General features: G+C 45.2%; 1 protein-coding gene across 1 annotated transcript in view; it reads left to right on the top strand.

Moving 5' to 3' along the window:
- SDK1 (sidekick cell adhesion molecule 1) overlaps window positions 1-24,535 on the top strand; it is a gene marked incomplete at its 5' end in the record, with an annotated part of 671,475 nt that overhangs the window by 359,092 nt on the left and 287,848 nt on the right. Inside the window, one exon of the mRNA XM_081035288.1 lies at window positions 19,410-19,543. Coding sequence (XP_080891414.1) covers window positions 19,410-19,543 — 134 coding nt within the window. The remainder of the gene's footprint in view (window positions 1-19,409; window positions 19,544-24,535) is intronic.

Genomic DNA, 24,535 nt, shown 5'->3' with positions numbered 1-24,535 from the left:
AGCAAAGGACCAGCTGTGGCGTGCTCCTGTGCTCTGTTCCCCAAACTGATGTCACCCTGTCGCCTCCACTTGACTGGCCGAGAAGAGAGCTGCGTGAGACGCGCCATCTGCGCGCTGCATGAGCTGGTGGGCACCACGTTCAACCTCTAAGAAGAGGTTGAAGGACCTGTTATCAAAGGCTGTGCTGCTGCTGTTGTCCCGTTGCCGTGGCACTGCTTTGGACCAACTCTGTGCCCAGCGTGCTCGCTGCTAGAAGCTTCGCAGGTGTCACCGCGTTCTCTCCTGCGGCATCAGGACTGCTTTTCTCAGGCGGCGATGGAGCCGTCGTTAGGCCAGGGCTTGTCCACGGTCAGTGCGCGGCTGACGGACTCCAGACCTGTCAACCCCACCGGTGGGATTTCTTAGCGGGCGCTCGGCGACCGCCGTCCTGCATCGCGCTTCGGGGGGCCGCTGCGTGGTGGCTGCGATTGTTTTTCGTTCCAGAATGTTGGATATGGTGTCTCCTAAACTGATGCCCCCCAGCCTGCCAGGCAGACGAGACTTGGCCAACAGGGCGGCCCTCACCCCCTGTAGTGCTGCTGGAAGGACCGACTCAGTCTTCCATCTTTCTGTGCGTTTCGAGATGGAGGAGTGGAGGTCCCGGACGCGAATAGGACGTGCCCATTAGTCCTTCAGAAATGGGAGCTGGGAGGAGCGTGGGTGTCGGCAAGAGCAAACCGAGGCCTGGCTGCACGTGGACGAGTGGCTTATCCCTGACTGGCCGTTACCTGGCTGCCTCTCAGCTGGCACTCTCCCTTTTCTTATTTCTGAGAAGCTAAATGACATTAAATTGACGAGGGACACTGATGTGTTATAACCCATCATGTTAGATCAAGAGCTGAGGTCTGACTTAAAACGCACGCTTTCTGAAGAGCCGCTCTAGAAAGTACTTGGTGTTCTCTCCCATGTTAAAAGGATAGAACATAGCCATAGCGCTGCCAGATAAAAGGGAGAACCGAGCTTGTGTGGACTGGAGAAGGGAAGACTAGGCTCTTTGAGTGTCCGAGGAAGTGCAGGGCGTGTGGACCCAGTGCCCACTGACCACAGACAGAACAGAAGAGGCTGACATGGAGACGGACAGGCTTCTTTGGCCGTGGAAAGGGGTCTTCACCCAGGTCGTGGAGGCGGGTCTCAGAGCCTGGCTCTGAGGCTCTTGTCTCATTTGCATGTTGGTATTGTTCTCTGGAAGCTCCTGGAATGCAGAGGTTGCTCCTTTAGGCCTCCTGTGGGTGGTGGGCGCCCACTCCATTCATCCTTGACCCTGCGCTCTCCTACGGGACACCCCACCCCCCCTCACCCCCCCACCCGCCCAGGACATGCCTGTCTCCTGCCTTCAGTAATTAAGGGTAATTACGCTCCAGGAAGCCGCCACATCTTGCCCGCCCCAGGGTCCAGGTGCGCTGAGCACGGCCTGGGAGCCCGATAGCAGCGGAGTCACTGTTTCTGTGCCCTTTCCTTGGCTGTTTACAAGGCTGAGCCTTCGTCGGGCGTGCATTACCCATTTTTAATTTTTAATGAATTTTATGTTTGTTTTATACATTTTTGCCAGTTTGCCTTTCAGTTTTCTTGCTTTTTAGATAAACTAAATTTATAAATGTTACATAGTCGAGTTTATTAATCTCTTCCTTTGTTATTTATTGCCTAGTTTTTACATTCAGAAAAGTACACCTACATTCAGCAATGAGGCATGTACTTACCTAAATTTTATTTTTGTTTTATAATGTTTAAGTCTTAAAATTTATTTTCTTTAAACATATATTCATGCACATTATCATTTTGAATATGCATAAATGTGATCATGCGCATCTTTTTAAAAAGTCCATCTTTCCCTCTTCGTCCTCACCCGCTTCTCCTGTTGCTTTCTTTTCAACCAGCCCACGTTAGCGTGTTGTGTGTCTCTTCTTATTTGTGTGGTCATGTGGTCCCATGTGGACGTGCACACACACACACACACACACACACACACGGCTTTTATTGCCATTGTTTTTAAAATGTGGATCATATTTTATATGCTTTTCTGTATCTTGCTTTTCATACTCAACTATACATACAAAAAAAATCCTACTAACTCAGCTTTGTTAGCTCTCATTCATTCTTTTAAATGGTTGTGTTTTATCCCATGATGTGCATGTCATAATTTATGAAGTCTTTTTCTATAATTTCTTTTCCACTGGAAAACCTCATTGGCATTTTATATTTCTGTGTGGCATGAGGTAAGGATCTAAATTTCATTTATTGAATTGCTAGCCAACGATGATTCATTGTGTTAGCTTTTCCTGTCCTATTGGTTTATACCTCTTCCTTTATTTCATTTTAATCATATAGGTACATACCCCCACACACATCATGGTCTGTCTTGAGGCTCTCTATTCTTTATAGATGTCAGTGTTTTGTTGTTTTTGTTCAATTTCACTTGAAAACACTTTATTTGGGAATAATTTTAGAGTTATAAAAGAGACGTAGAGGGTTCCACTATTCCCTTCACCCAGCTTCCCCTAAAGTTTAACGTCTTCTATGACCATAGTGCATTTGGCAAAACTAACAAATGATTATAATAACATCGGCACAACACTATTAACTAAACTAGAGACTTCAGGTTTTCCCAGTTCTTTTCCTAATGCCTTTTTTCTGTTCCGGGATCCAGCCCAGGACCCCACATTGCATTTACTTGTCACGTCTCCTTAGTCTCCTCCAACCAGGGGCAGTTTCTTCGTCTTCCCTCGTCATTTGTGACCTCACGCTTAAAGCGCGCTAGTTGGCTGTTTTGTAAAACAACCCAGTTTGGGCTTGTTTCCGGTTTTCTCACTAGTAGGCTAAGATTATGGATTTGGGGGAAAAGTCCCAAAGAGGTGGACTTCTCATCTCATCATAGCAGGGGCTCATGACGTTCGCATCACTGATTACTGGTGACATCAGCCCAATCACCTGATCAACGTGCTATCAGCTAGGTTTGTGCACGGTCACCATGATGTCTCCTCTTCTGTGTTCTGTTCTTAGTCCCGCCCACGGGCAAGGGGAGGGTAACTAAGCTCCACGTACTGGAGAGAAGAGTATCAAAGAATCTGTGGACATAAAACCACCACAAACATTTAATGAGTATTTTGGGTAGCTATTTTGAGGTTGTACAAATATCCTGTTTGTCCCTAAAGTTTTGCTCACTAAGTTTAGCTTTCATCAGTAGTTCGTGCTTTCATGAACTACTTCTGTGGATTTCTAATGATGATTTTTCTATTTTCCTCATTTCTTCTCCATGTATTACTTTGAATTGTCCTGTATGAAAAATTAATCTTTTCTCCCTCAATTATCTACATTCAATCATTATTTATAATAGTACGGGTTTAATGTCATTTGATAACTACTAGGATACATCCCTCATTTTTATTCTCCTTATTAAAGCAATTTGGGGGTTTTAATACTTTTTCATTCTTATAAACTCCAAAAATATTTGTTTTCCATTTTCAGAAAGCTCACTTGGGATGTTCTTTAGAATTTTGTTAAACTTTGCAACTAAATCTAGAAAGAAATACTGTCTTTATGATCCAATAATTCTCTTATGTAGAAGTGTGGCGTGCCTCTCCATTTCCCAGTTATTCCTGTGAGACCTTTTCTGGCTTCGCTATGCTTAAGGCATATGAATACGCCATTTATTCTGAAATTGACAGATGTGGGCCAATTACCTTTCTCTACCCTTCCCTGAGTTTTTATGCTCTTCAAAACGGCAAAGTGGAACTCTCTGCTTTGAGTATCTATTTTAAAGTTTACTAACTTACTGTAACATAGATGCTTAGTTCATGTTTTTTCTAGTTCATTCTATACTTTTCTTTCTGTTCTAGGTGAAGGTTTGGTTTTTTGTCTCTATGAGATGGAACAAAATACCTTTCCCAGAACGCTGTAACTATTTAGGTTCCTATAGATGTTTCATTATAACCTTCAAGTCTGTACAATAAAAAGCAGGTGTTTCTTGGTTAGATGAGGACCGGGGTGTGGGTTTCGCCCTCCATCCCCGCCCTTGCAGTTGAGCAGGCTTCAGTGCGGTCAGCTTTCTACTGTACATCCTAGGGGGCTGTATTCGGAAGCTGCAGCCTGTGTGGCTCTTCTGACAAGGGAACATAGCAATTCTGTTTTCTCATTTTGTAAACCTCTTCTTCTGTCAACTCTTAGCCAACGCGGTGTTTGCATAATGACACACGTGTATCTTTATTCCTGCCACTCAGCAGTGCACACCTCTAGCTGTGTTGGTGCTTTCCTCCCCACACTAGTGGTTACCTTTTCCTTTTTGAAAGCAAAGTGCCGTTTACTCCACGTCACATACCAAATGACCCACAAAGTTCAGTAGTGTTCAGTGTCGCCCCTGTACCGCTCCTAGACACACGCGCCTTATGCCGCCATCAAAAGACAAAGCCCTTGCACCTCTGAGCTCTCTCGTCACCGCAGAGGCGTGTGAGGAGCTGGGTATCACCAGCAGGCTGGCCTAGTTCTCCGTCCAGCACACTTGTCTCTGTCATGCTTTTTGGCTCTGGTTCAGGTCACTTTGACTTTGTTTTCTTATCAACCCCTTTGTTTCTCCTCCCCTGTGTGTAATGTTCTGAACTCAGATCTGTGCTCAATGAAATGCAGTTCTTAGCAAATTCCTTTTATTACACTACACACAGTCCCCGACTCATGATGGTTCGACATGATTTTTTGACTTTACGATGGTGTGAAATTGATCCACATTCGGTAGAAACCATACTTGAATTTTGAATGCTTGATCTTTTCCTGGGCTAGTAATATGCAATAGGATGCTGTCTCGTGATGCTGCCCAGCTCTCGGTCAGCCCTGCCATCACGAGGGCCAACAGCCGGCGCTCCACTGGGGAGTAGGACATGCATTTTAAGCTTCGGTCTACGATGGGTTTGTCGGGACATAACCCCATTTAAGTCATGGAGCATTTCTAACACATCCTAAAGCACAGTTAAGCTAGCCATGCTAAGCTGACCGTTTCTGAGCAAAGGAAGACACAGATGCTGATGATAAAATAAGACACAGTGCTATTTCACTCATGAGGCATTATTGTATAATTAGCTATTTTATATTACAGGGGTTTTTAATAGCTGAAAGTAATCTTTTATCACCATAACCTTTTTTCCCCCTTTGTAGTAGATTTAATGAAAATTTTTCTAATATGTCTCTATTTTTCTTTGGAGCATAGTGCATATAATTTATTCTCTTTTCAATATCACTGCAAGGTTATAATTAAAAGCATAAATTCCTATTCCATGACCCTTAGAATCTACTGAATTGTTTAATCCTTTTTTTAAAAAAGGCACTAAGTGGCTTCAGTGATTCATTTTGAGTTCTTCTAGCTAAAGTTATATAATTTCCATTGTTGATTGTCAATATTCTGTCAATATGCCTGTTTCTTTTATCCCCTCCTCAGCCCTGAGGGTGTGATTGTCAAGCTTGACCACAACAGGAGAGGGGTCTGGGAGCAGGCACGGCAGGGCCTTCCCACTGATGCGGACTCCTGAGCAAGATCTGGAAGGTTCCAGATGGCGTGGCTGCTCCCAGCTCATCCCCTCCCCGTCTGCCCAGCTGTGTCCCTGCTCGGCCCTGGGCATCCCGGACACCCTGCACCACGCTGAGTCTGCTCAGCTCGGGGTCCTGCACTTGCTGCTATCTGTTCGGGTCCTCCAGCCTCGGTGTCACTGTTTACCCTGTTTTATTCAGTTCTCAAACTCCAACATTTGTCTCTCCTAGCAAACTCCAGCCAGAGCCCTCCACCGGCTGGCTGATGAGTTCCAGGAGGGTAACTACATGCTGCCTTTAGTGTCCAAACTGTTCTGTCCCCGTAGAATGAGTTGGGAGTGTTCCTACTTTTTCTTCTCTCTGGCATGGGTCTTTATTTTCCCTTTTCTTTTAACTTTTTGTTTTGAAATATTTATACATTCACAAAAAGCTGCAAAATTCATTCAGAGTCCCCGTTCCGTTGACTTAGTAGTTATATTTTGCACTAGAGTGCAATTCCAAAAGCAGGAGACTGGCGTTGGTACGATGTGTGGGCACGATCCTGTCCTGTTATCACACGTGTACATGTGTGTCACCACAAGACTCCATCACCTGCACCAGCCCCGGGCTCCTCTGTCGTCGCACCCGCCTCCCTCCCCTCCAGCGTCCCTCCCTGCAGCCACTGCCCTGCGATCCATCTGTTGTTCTGTCCTGTCCAGAACGTAATGTCAGTGGCATCATCGCTGTGTGAGCTTTGGAGCTGGCTTTCTTCTCACCGTAGTGCCCTGAAGATCCAGCCACAATACTTGCGTCAGTTGCCGTCCCTTTGTATCGCTTACCCAACGGTGGTGGCCGGGTGTGTTTCACTCCATCTGCTGAGGGACGTGTCCCCAGGTCTGGGCTCTTCCAGATAAAGCTCTGTGCATGTCCGTGTCCAGGTCTGTGGGGACGTAGATTTCCATTTCTCTGGGATAAATGTCCAGGAGAGCAATGGCTCATCAAATGGTGAATATGGGTTTAGCTTTTGAAAGAAACTGCCACCCAGGTTTCCAGAGTGGCCGCACTGTTTCCATTCTCGCCAGCAACGAGTAAGAGGCAGTTTGTCTGCGTAACTACTTAGTAATTTTAGCTGGTTTGGTGCGTGTGTAGTGACACCCACTCCACGTCTTCCTCTGCATGTCCTAGTGGCTGGTGGCGCTGAGCGTCTCCTCACGTGCTCACTGGCCATCAGCACATTCTCTGCATGTTCTGCGCCCATTGGGTCGAGTGTTCTGCTTTCCTGCCACTTGGAGAGTTCTTGAGATGTGAGAAGTGTGTGTCCTTTGCCAGACTGTGGCTTGCAAATATCTTCTGCCAACCTGAACGTGTCTGTCTGTCCCTTTACAGGGTTTTCCACAGAACAGAAAGTTTTTCATTTTGATGAAGTCTAGTTTAACAATTTTTTCATTTATGTGTTGTGCTTCTGATGTCGTGTCTAAGAACTCCACACCGAGCCCTGGGTCCCAGAGGATTCCGCCTGTATTTTCTACTAGAAATTTTATACTTTTTCATTTTACATGTCAATCTATGCTTAGTCCGAGTTAATTTTTGTGTCAGGTGTATGGGGGTGAGGTCTAGGTTAATTTTCTTTTTCTCTCTGAATGTCCATTTGCTCCAGCAGCATTTGGTGAAAAGCCTCTCCTTCCTCCGTTAAATTGCATTTGCACCTGTGTTGAAAATCAGTTGGCCACACTTGTGTGGGTGTATTTCCAGGTTCTCAGGCCTGTTCCATCGATGTGTCTGTATATGTGCCTGGACCACACTGTGTTGATAACTGGTTATGTAGTAAATCCGAGCGTCAGCAGAGTGATTCTTCCTACTTTTTTCTTCTTTTTCAAAATTGTTTCAGTCATTCTAATCTCTTTGCTTTCCATATTAATTTTAGAAAAATGTTCTCTACATGTACAAAAAATATTAGTTCTGGGATTTTGTTAAGAATCACAGTAAGTCTATCGATCTATTTGGAGAATGCTGAGACTTTGCTCAGTTCTCCAGTGGATGAACTTGGCTTGTCTTTCCCTTTCTTTAGAGCGTTGGTTTCTTTCTCCAGCGTTTTTGTAGTTTTTCACATCCAAATCCTATACATATTTGCCAGATGTTCACCTAAGGATTTCTATGAGCAATTGCAAATGGTATTATATCTTTATATTTATCTATATCTATATATATATATCTTTATATTGCAAATGGTATTATATCTGGTTGTGACGTGTTTGTTGCTATTATTAGAAATACAAATGGTTTTGTATGCTTACCTTACATCCTGAAACCTTTGCTGAACTCTTTAGTTCTGTGAATGTTTTTGTAGATTTCTTGGTATTTTCTATGTAGACTATGTCATCTGCAATCACACAAGTTTATTCTTCCTTCCTGATTTGTGTATCTTCTTATTGACACTCAAACTGCCCTTTCAGGGTCGTGGCAGCTTCTTCGGGCCGAGTCCCGAGTCCATGGTATGCCCTGGTCCCTGATTATTTGCTCCCTGTGTGATGCAGGATGTTTAAGCATCTTGTACACGTGCTGCCAGACCCATATCAGCCGTTTCTCCAAAAGAAGAAATGCTATTCCTTTCTGTGGAATAGCGTTTAGGGATTCCCAGTCTGGCATAAGGGATTGGAGCCAGCTCTTTCAACCACAGTGATGGAGTGCCTGACCTCATAATGCCCCGCTCGAATGTGGCGACTGATACACCCCTTGATACTCTCCTAGCCATCAGAAAATTCTCCAAGAAGGGTTTAATAATTGTTTAGCAGATGAGTGAGTGAGTGAGTGAGTGAATGAATGAATGAAAGAAAGAAACATATCTTATGCTAGTCTTTGCTTGGTGGCAAGGCAAAAGAATAGAAAACAGCACAGCCCGGTCCAAATCACTGCCAGCCTCAAAGAATGACAGAAGTCATGCGATCCGCGTCGCTTCCCTGTGCACCCCCTCACCTCCCTCCCAGCGATCGCCCCGTGGCCAGCCGGGCCCTCCGCCTTCCCCTTCCTTTCTGGTCAGTTCTAAACGCATGTTTCTCACCTCAGGGTGAGCTCCTGCAGCCCTCCTGCTGCGGATCTCTGATGCTTCCCCAGATTGCTTGACAAGGTCCCAGAGTAAACAAAGATTGCAAATGCGAATGATTGAAAATCTTCTCTTATTCTCATCACAGATAAATGAGTGAATGCCAGCACTGCAGCAGAGGAGCTCTGAAGCCGCCTTGTCGTAAATTTGAATCTGTCACTGTGACGATGGGAAGGACACTGCTGAGTATTTACGGTGCCAGGCCCTATGCTCAGCACCTCATACTTTAAAGTGATTTTTTAAAATACACATAACTCAGTGAACTATGCAGGGATCTTTTATTTCAGTGTTAAAGGAACTGGAGCCCGGAGAATTAACATTTTTAAGGAGTTCTGTGGGGCTGCCATAACAAATCTCCGCAAACATAGTGATTTACGACAACACAAACTTCTTATCTTGCAGTTGTGGAGGTCGGAACTCGGCAGTGGGTCTCTGTGGGCTACAGTCAAGGTGTCGGAGGGCTGTGCTCCTCTGGAGGGTCGAGGGGCCGCCTCGTCTGTTTCCTTGCCTTGCCAACTTCTAGAGGCGTCTGCTTTCCTTGGCTCACGGCCCCCCTGCAGGGCCAGCAGTGTGGTCTCCTCCCGTCTTTCTCTGGCTCTGACCTCCTGACTCCCTTCACTGTAAAGAACCCTTGTGATGACTTGGATCCACCCAGAGAATCCGAGAGCACCTCCCATCGCAAGATCCTTAATCACACCTGCAGAGTCCCTTTACCATGTAACGTGACATCATTACAGGTCCCAGAGGTTCGGATGCGGCCATCTTTGGGGGCCATTATTCTGCCGACCCAAAGGAGGTTCATACACTAAACATGCAGCTAAGGGCTGGGTCGCAGAGACCTAGGAGGTGCACCTTTCATTGCTGGACGGGCCAGCACTCATTCAGAGCATCTCCGTGGTCTGTCCCTTCGGAGAACTGACGGAGGGTTGGCGGTGGTCTTTTATTCTGTTCAGCACCGCTGTCTGGTTCATGCCAGTCATTTTGGGCCAGGGTACTCGTTAAACACTGCGGTGGCAAACCTAAGGTGCTTGAGAGGAATGTGGCCAAGGACCAGGAACAAACACATGCCACTCAAGGAGCGACAGCAGAGCTCCGACGAATGGGGTTGTGTTGTGTGTCACGGCAGCGTGTTTGTCATGGAGACGACTGCACGATCATTCGCAACAGGAGACATGGAGACAGCGGAGGAGGGGCTGTTGACCCCTTTCCTCTGTTTTTATCCATGTTTCTCACTTCCGTTTTCGTGTGGGGTGTGCAGGCACCAGGAGCGGTACTACCTAAACGGCCGCACTCCTGCATCCCAGAGGCGAGTTGCCATGGTTAATAATGTTTTCAGTATACTTAGGCGTTCCCAAAATGGTCTGATTTAAATTATTCATGGCTGTATTGGGGGCATATCTCCATTCACTCAAGCGAGTCTGAAGCTGCCTGTGTATTTTCTCATTTCTACATGTCCTAATATCCAAAACAAAGGGTATTACAAGACTTTTCTCAGGAAAGCCCAAAGTTTGTAGTTCTTGACAAAAATATTACTGCCTGTCTCCAAAGGAAAACCTGTTTTCACTGATCTTCACGGCCCTCGTGGCCAGGAGCGATGGCTGTGGCATCACGGAGAAGATGCCTTGTGCACAGTAACCAGGGAATCCCTGACCTCCACCATGCAGGCCTCGGAGGTCCGGGCGCCCTTGACGAGACCTGGCGTGTTGTGGAGCAGCTGTCCTCCCAGTCAAGGTCACGCGTGGGGTTCATCAGACTCAAGCGCTTCCAGCACTGCTCCTTCCTGGCAGCTCCAGTGTCACTGCTGTAAGCCAGGCACATCTCAGGCACTGAGGAGGCAGACAGGAGTCCTAGAGAAAAGGGGGGAGGGAAAGAGACCGAGAAAGAGGGCGAGGCAGACAGACGGGTAGGGTGGGGGGCCCCGGCCCCAGGCTGTAGGGTGCCATGACACGGGTGCCCCAGGCACTGGTCCTGGCCGCTGTGGGGGGACGGAAGGTGGTACAGCTGGTGAGGGGCCTTGAGGAACATACTCCTTTGGGGTGGGCGGGCTGGAGGGGGCTGGAGTCCATTTGTGATTCTTCCCCTTTTTTAGGGAAAGAGGCTTCACCTCTAATAGCCTGTTTCCTGGCTCTGAAGGGGACCATCGCAGTAGCTAACCGTTTTTGAATTCTGGGCGTGTGCCAGGTAGCGTGCTGACCGGTTTCTGTAAATTGTCTCATTTGTTTCTCCTACCAACGGTAAGAAACAGCCTTTGTTGTCTCCACCAGCAGACAGGGAGCTGAGGGTTGGAGCCATCAGTGTCAGGGGAGTGTCCAGTCCTCGCCCTGACCACTGGTTGTGAGGACGCGATGCGATAACGCGCAGACACTCAGCACCGAGCCGGGCGTAGGAAGTGCTTAGAAAGCTAAGTTCTCTCATTATCAGGGGGAGGGTGGACCAGAAGCTTCACGGAGGAGGGGAGCTGAAAGCAGGCTTCCTGCCCCTTCCCAGGACCAGCAGGCCGCCCTGCGTGGTGGGATGAGTCGGGGAGCAGCTAGAGGGTCGTTCCTCGGGGGACATGTCCAGAGCAAACACGCTCTCTCCTGCTGGAGAAACGAGGAGGAGCGTGTCAGAACTCTGAAAATGATACCAGTGGTGGTTCATCCACCATGGCTAACGGTTCAGCTGGATTCACTGGTCGGTGCCTTTGGAATAACCCCAGCACAGGCATCAGTGACAGTGGCCTCCTGGCTCCCAGCCCCACCTGCGAGGCGGCGACACCTCCTCCTGGAACATGCGTGTTTCACGGTTAACAAGCAATGTGGTGACCGTCCCTGGGAGTTTGTGAGGGGCCCAAGATTATGAGGAGCCCCCAGCCTATTTACGTGTCACTTTCTTGCTAGTCCCTTTTTGCTCTTCCCCTGTGCTTGCCAGAGCTACGTGCACCCCCACAGCCACTCATGGGTCCTCTGACAGAGCAGAGAGCCAGGTCACTCCATTTACACACCAATGCCATGCCTGCAGTAGTTGTCACCAGAAGGAAAAATGGTTAAAAGAAAACTGAGTTTTCTTCTAGATTTAGTTCCATCTTCATGGAGTTTTGATGGAGTTTTGTCCTCAGGCAGGGAAGGAGGGGGGAGGAAGGGAGAAAAGGAAGGAAGGAAGGAGTTAGGAAGGATGGAAGGAAAGGGAAAGAGGGAGGGAGGGGAACTGACTTGTCTGGAAGCTTGAGTTGCCGGCCTTAGGCTCTCCCGAGTGAAGACTAGGTAGTCTACCTCGTCCCACTAGGTAGTAAGGATAGTGTCCAGGCCCCACCACCCACCCTGCTTGGGAGTGACTGTCACAAAGGCTGCGGGTGGGGACACAGACACACCCTCCAGGGTCCTTCACCGATGCTTTTGTCTCCCTCAAGCTGGCAGCTGTCCTAGTCTGGATATGCTTTCAGTTTGGGGGACACCTTTCTTCCTTGGCCAGGGCAATACTCACCTAATCGTTGGCTGAGCTGTGTATTGTTTTTAGTGCAACACATACAGGTGAACGTATTTCCGATTCCGCCACTATTTTCAGAGGACCTCAGGGATAGGACTCATGGGTGCCCCCCCTCTGGAGAGGCTCTCACGGGCATCCGCCTGCTTTTTATGGTTTCTACTTTGAATGGATTTTACACTTTGGGTAAGTTCTACTGCTTGCATATAAAGACCTAAAAACATATATTCCACATATTTATTAAGTCTTATTTCTTTCTCTTAAAAAATGTTTTTTTAGCGGGAAAAAAGCTTGGCTGGAGATTTTTATGCCCAAGCTTCGCCTGTGTTCAAACCCCCTCATCACTTCATTCTTTTGCCTATGACTCACCACAGACTTGGCATGGCCACGGGTTGGAGCCCAGTTCTGGAACAGTCACTGGACGTAGCAAAAGGCCCCTGGGTGACATTTTAAAACTAGCTAGAAATGTTAAGCAACGCTGCTATAAATAAATATATTTCTGCCAGTCAAAAATCCTTGATGAAATAAATCCTTTATGAATTACGTCAAGTCACACTGCAATTTCTTTATTTCTTTTCCGTGTCTCTGATTAAGCAGTATCTTTCCTGGAGGAAAAGGGTTAGTTCTACTTATGACCAGCCCTGTTGAGAAAAGGCCAGGACTTCCCAGCCCTAGTCTCATAGTCAGTGTTGCGGGTTGGGTGATGGGTGGCAGTACCTGAAAGCCAGTTGTTCCCAGACCGCTTTGCTAAATCCTTACGCTTTGGTCCTCAGCAGGCGGCTTTGTTCTAGGTCAGAGCAGCAGCAGGCCACTTTATGACCTTTATCTGGTAATTCAGTGACCTGGAGTGTTTGTACTGCAGTCTATTTACTAAAACTCTAGAAATACTTGACATTTAACCCCCCAAAGAGGACAGTTGACCCCATGTATTATTTTCTTACTTGCCCTTTATAAGCCCCACACCCGAGGAGCCAGGTTCTGACTCAGCAAACACTGAACCAAGACCTGTGCGCCAGCCTCGTTCCCATCGTGACGTAATTCGCGCTTTGTGAAGGTCCTTTGGTATAAGTTCTGTCATCCGTAGTATTTACCAGATGAGGAGACAGGGAAACGAGCCTGAGGGAACAGAGACAGGGCCAGCTCTGATCCTGGCCCACTGGTCCCTCTGGGTGGCACATGCCTGAACATTTTAAGACTTCTCTGTAGTAACACAGACAGACGTGATAACTTCATCCCGGGTTTAGCTGTGATGTGACTTCCTATCATCTGTGATCACCTTGTTCTGGCTGGAAGAAGAGGCGTCTGGGTTAGAGAACTGGGTCAGTCTTTCTAACTTGACATCTCATCTGTATTTCACTTTTTAAGAAGCTTTCACTAGAAAGGTACGTGTGGTCAGTCAGACCCACGTGTTTCGTGATGGGCAGCTGTCTCTGCCTTATCTCCTCCTCCTCTAAAATGCTATAAAGTGCACAGACTAGCTTCACACATTTGGAACTTCCTGCAGCTATCATTTTTCTTTTCGTGTCCTTTGAGGATGCCCTTCCCATGGAGCTAGCTCCTTGAGTCCAGTGACCCTTCCCTGGAAAGTGTTATACACACACCAGGCGCTGAAAACAGACGTAGTGGGTGGCTCCGTACTCCACCCTGGACGGGTCCTGGCACCAAAATGGACTTGCAGGCTCAGAGTGGACCAGTCGGAGCAGAACCGTGAATAGAAGCCCCTGGAGCCCTTTCCGTCACTCATCACGTATTTGTGGGTTACATAGTGTTTGTCAGGCTTACATACTGGGGGCATTTGTATAAGGCAGAACGTGTGTATCTGAATGTATTTCAAATCCAAACTATTTTAAGGGAGTTACCACTTTAGAAATCCCACTTATAACTTACCCCCCAATTTATCTATAATTAAGAGTTGACAGTTAATGTCGAAAAGAAGAATTAGATTGAAGGAGAATTTACATAAAGTTAATTCTATTGTTCCGTACACTTGTCATTATGGAATTAACCGTGCACGCCGTAGGAAAAGGTCCGGGCATGGACTAAATTGAAATGTTTGCAGCTCCTGGACCTCAGTGGTGACTAAGCTGGTGGGGCTTGAATGGCCCCTTCCTGTCTCCGGTGTCTTCCCTCTCTGCTCACCTTTGGTCCTTCTCCTACCACAGAAAACTGCATGTTTATTACTGGACAACCATGGCTTTCACATGTCACAGCCGCCTTTCTCCTTGGAGCCTGCGTCGCTGAGTATAAGAGAGCTAAACTGCAACCCATTTACCCATACTAGTCCTTGTCATCTATCCTGAATATTCCTGTTTTCTATTAATGAACACAGCTCAACTCATCATTTCTATTGGTTTGAACTTCTGAGAAATAGGTTTCCAAATTCTCTTCGCTTGCTTTGAAAGTGCTCTCCCGGTGCCCAGAACAAATGGTCAGCACAAGTGTTTCCTTCTTGACAAGTAAACATGTCATTGGCACCTTAACCCATATTGAGTATCCAGGGACTCATTACTGCCAAAACTCCTTGGAAGCAATTTCAGTTCTTGTAATTATACAAGGAAGGGGAGTTCATCAATTTTGAAGTTGTCTGCCTTGAACTTGCTATTAAACTGTTAGGTTTGAGATCCAGATTACCCTAAAACTCTAAGGCTTAGAACCAACCCATTAAAAAGTTGTTTAATTAAAATGGAGACTATTTTAAATGGTTTTTATTTTTTAAGGGCTTAACAGCTAATGTTCTGCATTTTTCTGCACTGAATTTTTTTTTTAATGTGCTTGAATGTCAATTGAAATTGATCAAATGCAGCTCTAACATTTGTAATAGTAAAATCACAGACCGAAATTACACTTTTATATTTTAAGGACAAAGTTCTTATTTTACTGAACCCTTTACTGAATTTTCATCATAATGTATAAAGCAATGTGTATATTATCATCTGGTTTGTGTTAAAAATGTCAAAGATCAAAATACTTATTGGTAACCAAAGAAATTTATCTTTTCCTGAAAGTCAAGGCCAGGTTGCACTGCAGGGTTTGAGGCACATCAGGGACATGTTTTGGGGTACCCCTGAAACTCCTCCCTTTGGGCCCACAACACTCTTAAGGGAACGTTGTATTACTTCACTTCCAACGGTTTATAATTACCCCAGATCTAAGCTTCACAGGACACAGGCAGTGTGCACCAGTCAGGTTTGTGTCCCTTCCACTCCGAGTCAGGCCTGGAGACTCAAATAGTTGCCCGAGTACTGAATACAACTCTTTGGCCCTGTCTCCGTGCGATCTGGGCGAACATACACCCTTGCTTTTCCTTCCTGGTCTTCAGCAACTCCACGGCACACACTGGGCTGTTTTCACCAACCATCAATCTGGTACTTCTAGATTGAATGTGTCAGTATCACATTGCTGAAAGGCGATGTTCTCTGTGGCACAGGGAACATATCATCCCCTCCGGGTTGGCGCTTGGCAGGAAGCGCATTGCACATCTCCCAGCTGGGTGCCCCCACCCCCAGGCCCATGCATGAGCCCGTGGGTCTGGGCCCCAACTCCTACCGTGTCTTTGATCAGCGCTGATGATCGAAGACCCTGGGCAGCTCCTCTGAGGGTTCATCTTTTCTGAAACAGAATTCTTAGTTTGCTCACTGCTTCAAGAAGCGTTGGGAGAATCAGGTGAAAAACCCAAAGTACTTAGAGCGCCCTTTCAAATTAGTTGTCTTTTGCTGAAATAGTGGAGATTCCTGTGTTAGGAGGACGCCTGCCAGGTCTCACCCTTGTGAAAGTGCTCCGTGTGCTTCCGTCAGCAACACGTGACCACTGACAGCTCCTGGCGAGCCGCAGCACGGTGGAACATGCGGTCTAAGCGCTTTTATTTATTTCTCTCTTATCTTTTTATTATCACCCCATGGAATTAGAAGTTAGATTTATAAGATTGTATTTTAAAAGTTAGAATTAAGATGGGGAAGACTAAGGCAATAATTTTACATAAAAATACATACATTTATTTTAATAAAGTTAAAATCTTTCATGGCTTAGAACTATAATTTTTCTGTAAAGTCAGTGAAAGGTTTAAATTAGTTCTTTGGAATTATAACAAAGTTCATATTCTGGGCAAAGTATTATATTTTGTTACCATAATTACTTAGCATGTCCTCACGTTCGTTTTGAAAATTGTTCTGATTACAAAAGGAATAATTATTTATTGTGGAAAAGTTGGAAAAATATTTTAAAATACAGAAATCAAAAGAAAAACTTGTAATCTTTGCACTCAGAGCTAACCACTGATAACATTTTATTTATACACACACACAGAAACACACATATAGGACTATTTTTGTATGCTCGGAGGATACACATTTTGTAATTATTTTTGCCCCAAACGAATGCTGTTGTATATGCTGTTTTGAGTGTATATCGGGATGCACTTCTAGTAAAGGAAACCCTCGCTCCAACAAGCTGAAGCCTGACTGAAGCACATCATCTCCTGAAACAGAAGTTCAGAGACGGGACGGGGTGCCGGATGGCGCACCGACTCCATCAGCTTGTCAGGAGGAAGGCCCCAGGCACTTGCCCTCCCTCTGTCCAGTCACTGCCATGAGCTGCGTCACGCCAGGGCCGCTCCCCTCATGGCCATGAAATTCCACCATGCAGATGTGGACAGCACACTTCCTGGTGCACATCTGCTGGACCGATAAACAGCCTGGTCCCAGCCATGGGAAGGAAGGCCTGCCCCTTGGTCTCATGCGACTAAGCAGGAGTGGCCCCCCCCCAGCGCAGTCAGCAGGTACTGGCCATGGGCCGACAGGCTTATTTAAGGCGGTTTTCTCTGTGAATCACTGGGGGAGGGATTGGATTAGGATGACTAGCATAACTAGTCAACGGGATCAGTTCTGCAAACCACACTGCTTCTCTACAATTGTGCAGATTTGGAATAGATATTGGAAGTCAACCGACCCTCAGGAACCTAACATTCTCACTGAATATTTTATGAACATACATAAGGGTCATGTGAAAAGATCTCATCATTCATTGCCTTGGGCTCCGCCCTCATTTGCTCGGACTCTCAAAACTCTGTCCATCCTCCAGCTTTTGTTTACCCATTGCTGTCCCTTAGGGTTTCCAGGGGAGGGTGGCTCCGGCAGCCCCTGGGACAGCATATTTCCTGGCTGCCACCCAGCAGAAGTGAAGAGATCTCTCCTCCAAGCCTGGCCCTTCCCTTGGGTCCCATGCCCATTCCTCATTGTTGTGAATGTGGCTGTGGTCCCTTTACTGGCCTCTCGTGATCAAGGTGAAACCTGGTGCTGGACGTGGGGCCGACTCCCTGGGAAAGTGTGGGCCCCACAGCAGCAGCAGGCTGTGCGAGACTCAGAGAAGGGGGTGCCCGCTCCCGCTGCAGTGTCTGCACAGATTCTTCTCTGCTTAAGCATTACGATTACCTGGATTTGAAATGAAGATGAATGTTTTTAGATATTTTAATTACTATTTTAAAAATTCATTTCTTTTATAGAAATACTGTGTTCAGAGGGAGTTAGAGAGGAAAAAAAGAGTAGTGTTTTCTGGGGAATTGATCCTCATTAATTCACTGTTCTCCAGAGTTTGGGCATTTTTGTGGTGTGTTTTTTGACTTTAGATAAGTTTTCTTCATGAGTTTTGACTTAAACTGGCACAGAAATTAAAAATGTAAAAAAATGAGCTTAAAGATAAATTATAATAAATGTAAAATTTAATATTTTTATCCTTTATGTATTTTTTTAAACATTTTTCAGTATCCTTGAGACAATGTCATAAATAACACAGAGAATTAATGGACATTTTTGGAGAATAGCTCTGAGAAATAATAGGCATATTTGAAATCACTATGGCAAAAATCATGTTAAAGAACAAAATTATATTGTTTTTAAACTTATACTATTAAATGTGTAGCTTCATGTGTAATAAATATTCACATTTAATTTTAGGTGCCAGTGTAACATATACTAAAATAAAATGGAATCATTTCTATGGTTCTCCAAACGAATCTATAAAGGAGTCATAAATATTATAGTAAAACTTTTTCAAAACATTTTTATGGGACTAAAAATTGAAAACTTCCTAATAGAGAAATTTTCTTAAGTGCGAAATGAGGTTAGTCATAGAGACCTCAAACTGTAATATATCCTGTAGAAACCCTGGATAAGCAGTAACTTCTTAAGATAATTTTACACAATGGACAAAAATCAAGGGTTTTTGAAAAAGCTTTCCAAAGGTAGCAGGAAGAAAGAGATTATTACTATACTAAAATTCCTCATGTGAGGTTTTTATGTGTTTTTTTTCTTTTTATGTTATTAGAATAGAGATCTTAGTTTGTCTGAATCTGCAAGGGCTCTAACTATCTAGGATTAAAAAGCGAACAAATAAAAGCATTCCCTATAGAGGGGAGGTAACAATGCCCTCGGGCTCCAGGGCGTTTCTCGTGTCTTGGAAATAAGAGCACACACTAGGTGACATTCTGGTGCCCAGACTGTGTCTTAGCCTCGAAGCCCAATGAACCAGCCTCCCTCTGATATTATTACCTTGCTCTGTTACCTTGGATAAACAACCTCTCTGATCATCAGTTTTCTCATTTCTAAAGAGAAGGTGGGTGGGTCCAGTGTATCTCAGAGATTCCTTTGCGCAGTAGAGTTGGGACATTGAGAAGGATTCGGTTTGCACCCCCAGAATGTGGGGCGAGTGCACAGGGGAAGCTTTGTGGTCCTGGAGTTAGGGATTGTGGAAGAACTGAGTTGAAGGGGGTCAGCACGGTGCCCACTGGCAACTTTCCTTCTGCTCATTGGCCTAGAAATGGATACACAGAGGCTCTAATGAGGCTTCCTGGGGGGTAGAGAATCACCACAAATTCACTTTTCCCAGATCCAGGTTTTGGGGATGCAGCCCTCCATTTGAAGGGTTTGTGCCCAATGCATGATCAGAGAGCCACACCTGAAGGCAAAGGCCAGCTCTTCTGGAATTTCATCTAGCTTGTCTTATTACAAATTCCCAGAAGAAACTTTGAGTTGTAATAAACCCTGCACATGTATGTTCTAAATATTGTTCTCTCGCAGCTGAGGGTTAGGACAGGTGTGGAGCGCCAGGAGCGCTCAGACCCTCCCGCAGGAGCATGTCCACTGGGCCCGAGTGGGTTCAGCCCCTGTGGTCCTAAAGTCAGAGTGTGGATTCGTTTCTGTCCCTCCAACTTCTTTTTAACCTTAAAAAAACCTCTGGACATTCCTATACAGTTGGCCTATTGAGGGAATCTGTCTTACAAGTAGAGGTTCCTCCGAGTGGCTTTGACGCTGTCTCTTCTCTGCCACAGAGCCATCACACTGGAGAATCAGCTGGTGATCCTTGCGGCCAAGGCAAGTGACACGGGGGCCTACTACGTGCAGGCCGTCAACGAGAGGAACGGGGAGAACAAGACCAGCCCACCCACTTACCTGAGCATAGCAAGTGAGTTCTGAAATTCCACATGATGCTTCTAACAGCCATGAAGGCTTGATGTACTTAATAAGTGTTGTCTCATGGTCATTTTGCAATAAGTCTTATCTCTATTAGAGTGGATATGTTTTAATATTGATCGAATGTCGATGGCTGCTTTCTTTGAAGTAACAGGCAGAAAATGTGAATATAACTGCTAATTCTGAGTGCAAGGTCTTGTTTTGGGGATTTAAAACAACATTTTGCTTTCGTACACTGTTAATGTATATTGTTTTTAACAACCACACAAAAAACTTTTGACTTACAGAAACTGTATCCATGAACCTTATTTGAGACTAGATTAGGCACAGGTTATGTCCTTTTAATTTAATAATAAAATCTTTGAGAAATGTTATACTAATGTAATTGTGTTGAAATGAACAGTTATTTCTTAAACATAAGCAGCTGATCTTTTATTTTTCTCCCTGATTTAACTGAATCAGATGGAGAATACACACAAATCACAATTGCCTGTGCAGTTTATTCAAGGACATTTTAGTTTGAGGAAACTTCATTTAAATGTTTGGCCTTTGAAAGAAGGTTCCAGAAATTCTGCTAGCAAAGGTAATTGCTGCAGAAGGGGAAATGACCAGAAGCAAGAACGTACGCATCAGAGGGCACGTCACCCAATGTTTGCATCATGAAGGGTGCTTCATGGTATGAAATACAGTGATTATACTGTTGAGAAAGTACAGCCGGGAAAAGGCCATGATACATTTCAAAATGTTTTCATCACACCATACAAGAGTAAATTAAATGTATTTGTCTGTATAGTAAGATTTCATCTTTTTAAAACAAACGCCTGGAAGGAACAGCTTTCTCCTTCAGGTAGGTTGTTTCATACGTGCGATAGGGTCACGGCGTTTGCTTTTCATGGTCCTTTAGGGTCAGAGTGGCTTTGGGTAGAATGTACTGAGTGAATGTTTGTAGCACAGGCTGGAGGCAGGTGACGGGACTTACCTGAGTGTGCTGTAACATGGCCAGTGCCCCGAGGAGCCACCATCGTCCTGCTATCAGCTCCCCGATTCCTCGGGACTCAGCCCTGATCTCCGCACTGAGTGCCGAGCGGGCCGCCAGCACGGCCGTGTTAGGTTTGGAGCGTTGCGTCCATCGATTGGATGTGGGGCTCCCCAAACCCAGTGCATAATGTACTGCTATTTAGGGGAACTCTGAATCAAGAATCATCGTAGAAATGCATGTGATTTCTCAAGATTTTTTCAATGCTGATAATAAAGGATGGAAACTGTATTATAAATATATTGTGAGTACTTTAATGATTTCCAAGTTTTACAATTAGAGTCATTTATTCTGTCTAGTAAATCAGATGCAGCACTAAATTCTAATATACATACCAGGATAATAATAGGTCAAACTGGTGGAATTTTGAGTCAAAAACCAGGCAATTGGCCTTAGTCTGTTAGAAGCGTGCAAATTGTACAAATATTCTGGTTAACACTATGCTAACGTCACAAAGCTATGACATAGTCTGCGTGTGGACGTCTCCTATCTGCCCCCTCTCTACACGTCCGTAGAAAATAAAACTGACAGAGTAAGTGTGCCATCTGATGCAGTGCTATGGCATTAGATAACTGGAACGTGTACAAAGGTTTTCAGTAATTTCAGTTTCTACTCCAGACAAGAAATATATTGGAAGCAGCTCATGAATGTTAACTGCCTCGCCTTTCATTCCCTTTCCCTTCTATATGTTTATCTTTTCATTGGCACCAGGTAAAATGTGTAGAAGGCGGGATATAAGGAGGTTGATGATATGGACAGACTTATTTTAAATCTTAGGAGAAAACCTGCATTTTGTTCCCTTATATAGTCTTTGCTTTTTATCGCAATGGGTAAAACGTGACAAGTAAGGAGGCTGAGGAAACAGCCTTATTTTAATTTTTAGGAGAACCTTTCTGTTGACATATTGGATTTAGCTAAAAGTTAAATGGCACCCAATTATGCATTTTCTCACTAAAAGTTCTATTTTGAAAACCTCTAATGATCAGAAGTCTTGATAAGTCTGCAGAAAAGCCCAGAACTGTGTGTTTCAAGTTTGCTCCTTTCTGGACCTCAGCGAGTGCTGTAAGCAGCACGTAGGCAGTTCAGGCCCCAGCCTCCAACGTCCTGTGAGGCTGTGAGACCCTGCCGGGTGCCTCCCCTTCAGAGTTATTATGGGTTAGATATTCTCAGGACCTGCTCATGCTGGTAGGAAGATAACGTGTGCCCTGCAGCCTGAAACATCTTCTTTTCCGATATAGGCTTTAAAAAAAAAAAAGAAAAAGAAAAACACCAAACAAGATTGATGAAAATTTTTAAAAATTTGCCAGCCAGCATTTCTGAAAAATCAAAAGATATTACAGCCAATTATCACTTAACAAAGATAAATTTGTCCTCAGCGTCGGGAGATTAAAGTAGGGAAACTTTATGTAAGAAACCGATCAGGTTTGTCAGGTCCTGGAAATTAAATTCCTGGTGACTTGTACTATAATTACTTTACAATTGGAGGGTACCACGTGTCCCCATTCCCCTGCAGGGACACCCCTGGTAGGAGTGGCGTCATACCTGGGGGCCAGCCTGGCCGCCAAACATCTGGATGTGTGATCCAGATGCAGGTAACGGGAGGAAATAATGTATTTTTCCAAACAGCTGTGTACTTGAGAGTTCAAAACCTTACCAGCTTTCAGTTGCTAAATATTTTGGCTACACTTGAAGCTTATGGGAAGCAAAAGATAAAGCGGGTTTAGATAAAAATAATTTTTCTTAAAAAGCATGACAATTAGAAGTGAAATGCTGTCCCATAATGGTACCGCCTGCTGTTCTGTGCATGTTTAGCAGATTAGTATCTCTTAACATTTCTCCCCCTTTGCATGGTTAAGGAGATAAATTACAGCGTGTTCTGCAGAGACACGTCCTGTCAGGAGCAGAGGACTTGTGAACCATCCATTCTCCTACCCCCGAAAGCTTGCTGCCATCCCAGGGGCGGATTCTCTTTGAAGTTTTAATGTGAGGCGAAGCCAGCAGATGATACGGACGTAGGTGGCACTGTTGAAGGATCCCGCATGCATTTTTCATAGCTGGTTCCCGCTGCGCAGGTGCACACCACAAGAAGAAAAATGGCTCTAACTCTTCTGAGAGTTGACATTTCCGTTCTGAGGTCAGACTCAGGCAAGCTTTATAAACACATCAACCTGTTTTTGGTTTTCGCTTTGAAGATTTTACATTGAGTTAACTTTTGTGAATCGGATCTTCGGGACTGAATTGATACGGGAACAGAGTTTCTTCTTAAGAAAAAGGAGAAGGATAAAGTTAGGAGATGAGAGGAATTCTGTACAATGATTGACTGATCATTGTTTCAATGACATTGTACACACCAGGGAGACTCATCAGCTGTGGCCCCGTATTCAGGGTCCAGGGTAATGAGACTGTCTGCCATGGATGAGGCTGAGATTGAAAAGGAAATGACTGCCTCTCTCCTAGCTGGGTTTTTCACCTCTTTCATTTTAATGTCTCCTCTTCAAACAATATTCACAGATAGGATACCATTTCAGCTGATCCTCCTGCAGGCTGACAAACCCTTGCTTTTAATTCTGAAGGCCACTTAACATTCTTTTGTCCTCTGTGATGCTAATGTGACTGCAGACCTCATATATGTTTACCAGTTGAAAATGGATTCCTGAGAATGATGTCTAGAACAGTCGTCCCCGAGGACTGTCCCGTAAAACATGGCTTTTGTGTGCCCACATACGAGTCTAGCTTATTTTCTCTGTGCCTTCAGCATTAAAGGGAGACGGCCCGGCATCAGCATGTCAGCTGTTCCCAGACGGGGTTGGATTCCCAAAGCAATCGGAAAGCTTTGAAATATTACTAAAACCCAGTCTGGCGGCAGTGTCCGAATCCCAGTGACCAGTTTAGAAGCAGCTATAGCCCCGTAGGTTGTATGGGAGTTTACTACCAGAATTGTCAGAAACATAAACGGGCCCGATGAGCTTTATCCAGGAGCCTGACTGAGGCTGCCGGGTGGGGTGTGTGCAGGTACACAGCCAAGCTCTCGCGGCTCCCGGGTCTGGTTATGGACAGAACAAAGCCTTAACTGGGGGCGCTAAAGCTTGTTACAGTCCCCCAGCAGTGACTAAGGCTTGCGCATGCAGCCCTACGATGTGGGGCTTAGTTAAGATGTGCACACTTAGTTAAGGTCTCAGTTTATCGCGACACAATAGAGCATTTCATACAAAAGAGACAAAGGTGAAATAAACAGTATTTTCTTAGGGATCCCACTGATTGTGAGTTTCAGTCTGTCTTTAGTTCATGTCTCATGGCACGACATATGTTTTATGAATGGAAGTCCGTATTTTTCTTGGTCTTTCTAATAATGTTTAGTTTTTGGCCAAATTCTTAGAGCATCTGTTGACAGAGAATTGTTTGTCCTGGTGGCGTGGACTGCACATGACGATGACAGTGTCAGAACTGCCACTTGTCCCTCTGTGCTTGCCTCAGGAGCACGCAGGTCTATGGTTTCTCCCCAGGAATGCTTTGTATCCAGCTGTCTCCTCCTTGAGCATTTTTTACTCAAAACTAAATGCACAGATATGTGAGTCCACCTGTCGGGCAGAGATAAAGCCACAGCCCTTTGGAAAGTTCTGGAAGCAGACAGATGGATGAAAGCATCCTGTCTACCTCTTTGAAAATGAGAGTTTGAGGGACTCCTTGGACAGTTTGCATGTGGTATGTGACTTGGGGCCACCCCACTAATAGACCCGATCTGTGTAATAGCACCAAAGATTCATTTTCTTCTTACGGTTTCAGTTCAAATACATAAATAAAATGCCAGTTTTAGTATTTTGTTTCTGACCCCCAACTATATGCATATGTGGACTGATGAATGAGGTTTAGGATGAGAGTACAGCTGGTGATTCTCAACCAGACTTCAGCTGGAAAAAAAAAGACCAAAGTTATTACAGATCGATGAGG

This window comes from Rhinolophus hipposideros (assembly GCF_964194185.1).
Source record: "Rhinolophus hipposideros genome assembly, chromosome: 23".
Taxonomy (NCBI): Eukaryota; Metazoa; Chordata; class Mammalia; order Chiroptera; family Rhinolophidae; genus Rhinolophus; species Rhinolophus hipposideros.
This window is presented reverse-complemented; position numbering and strand designations above follow the sequence as displayed.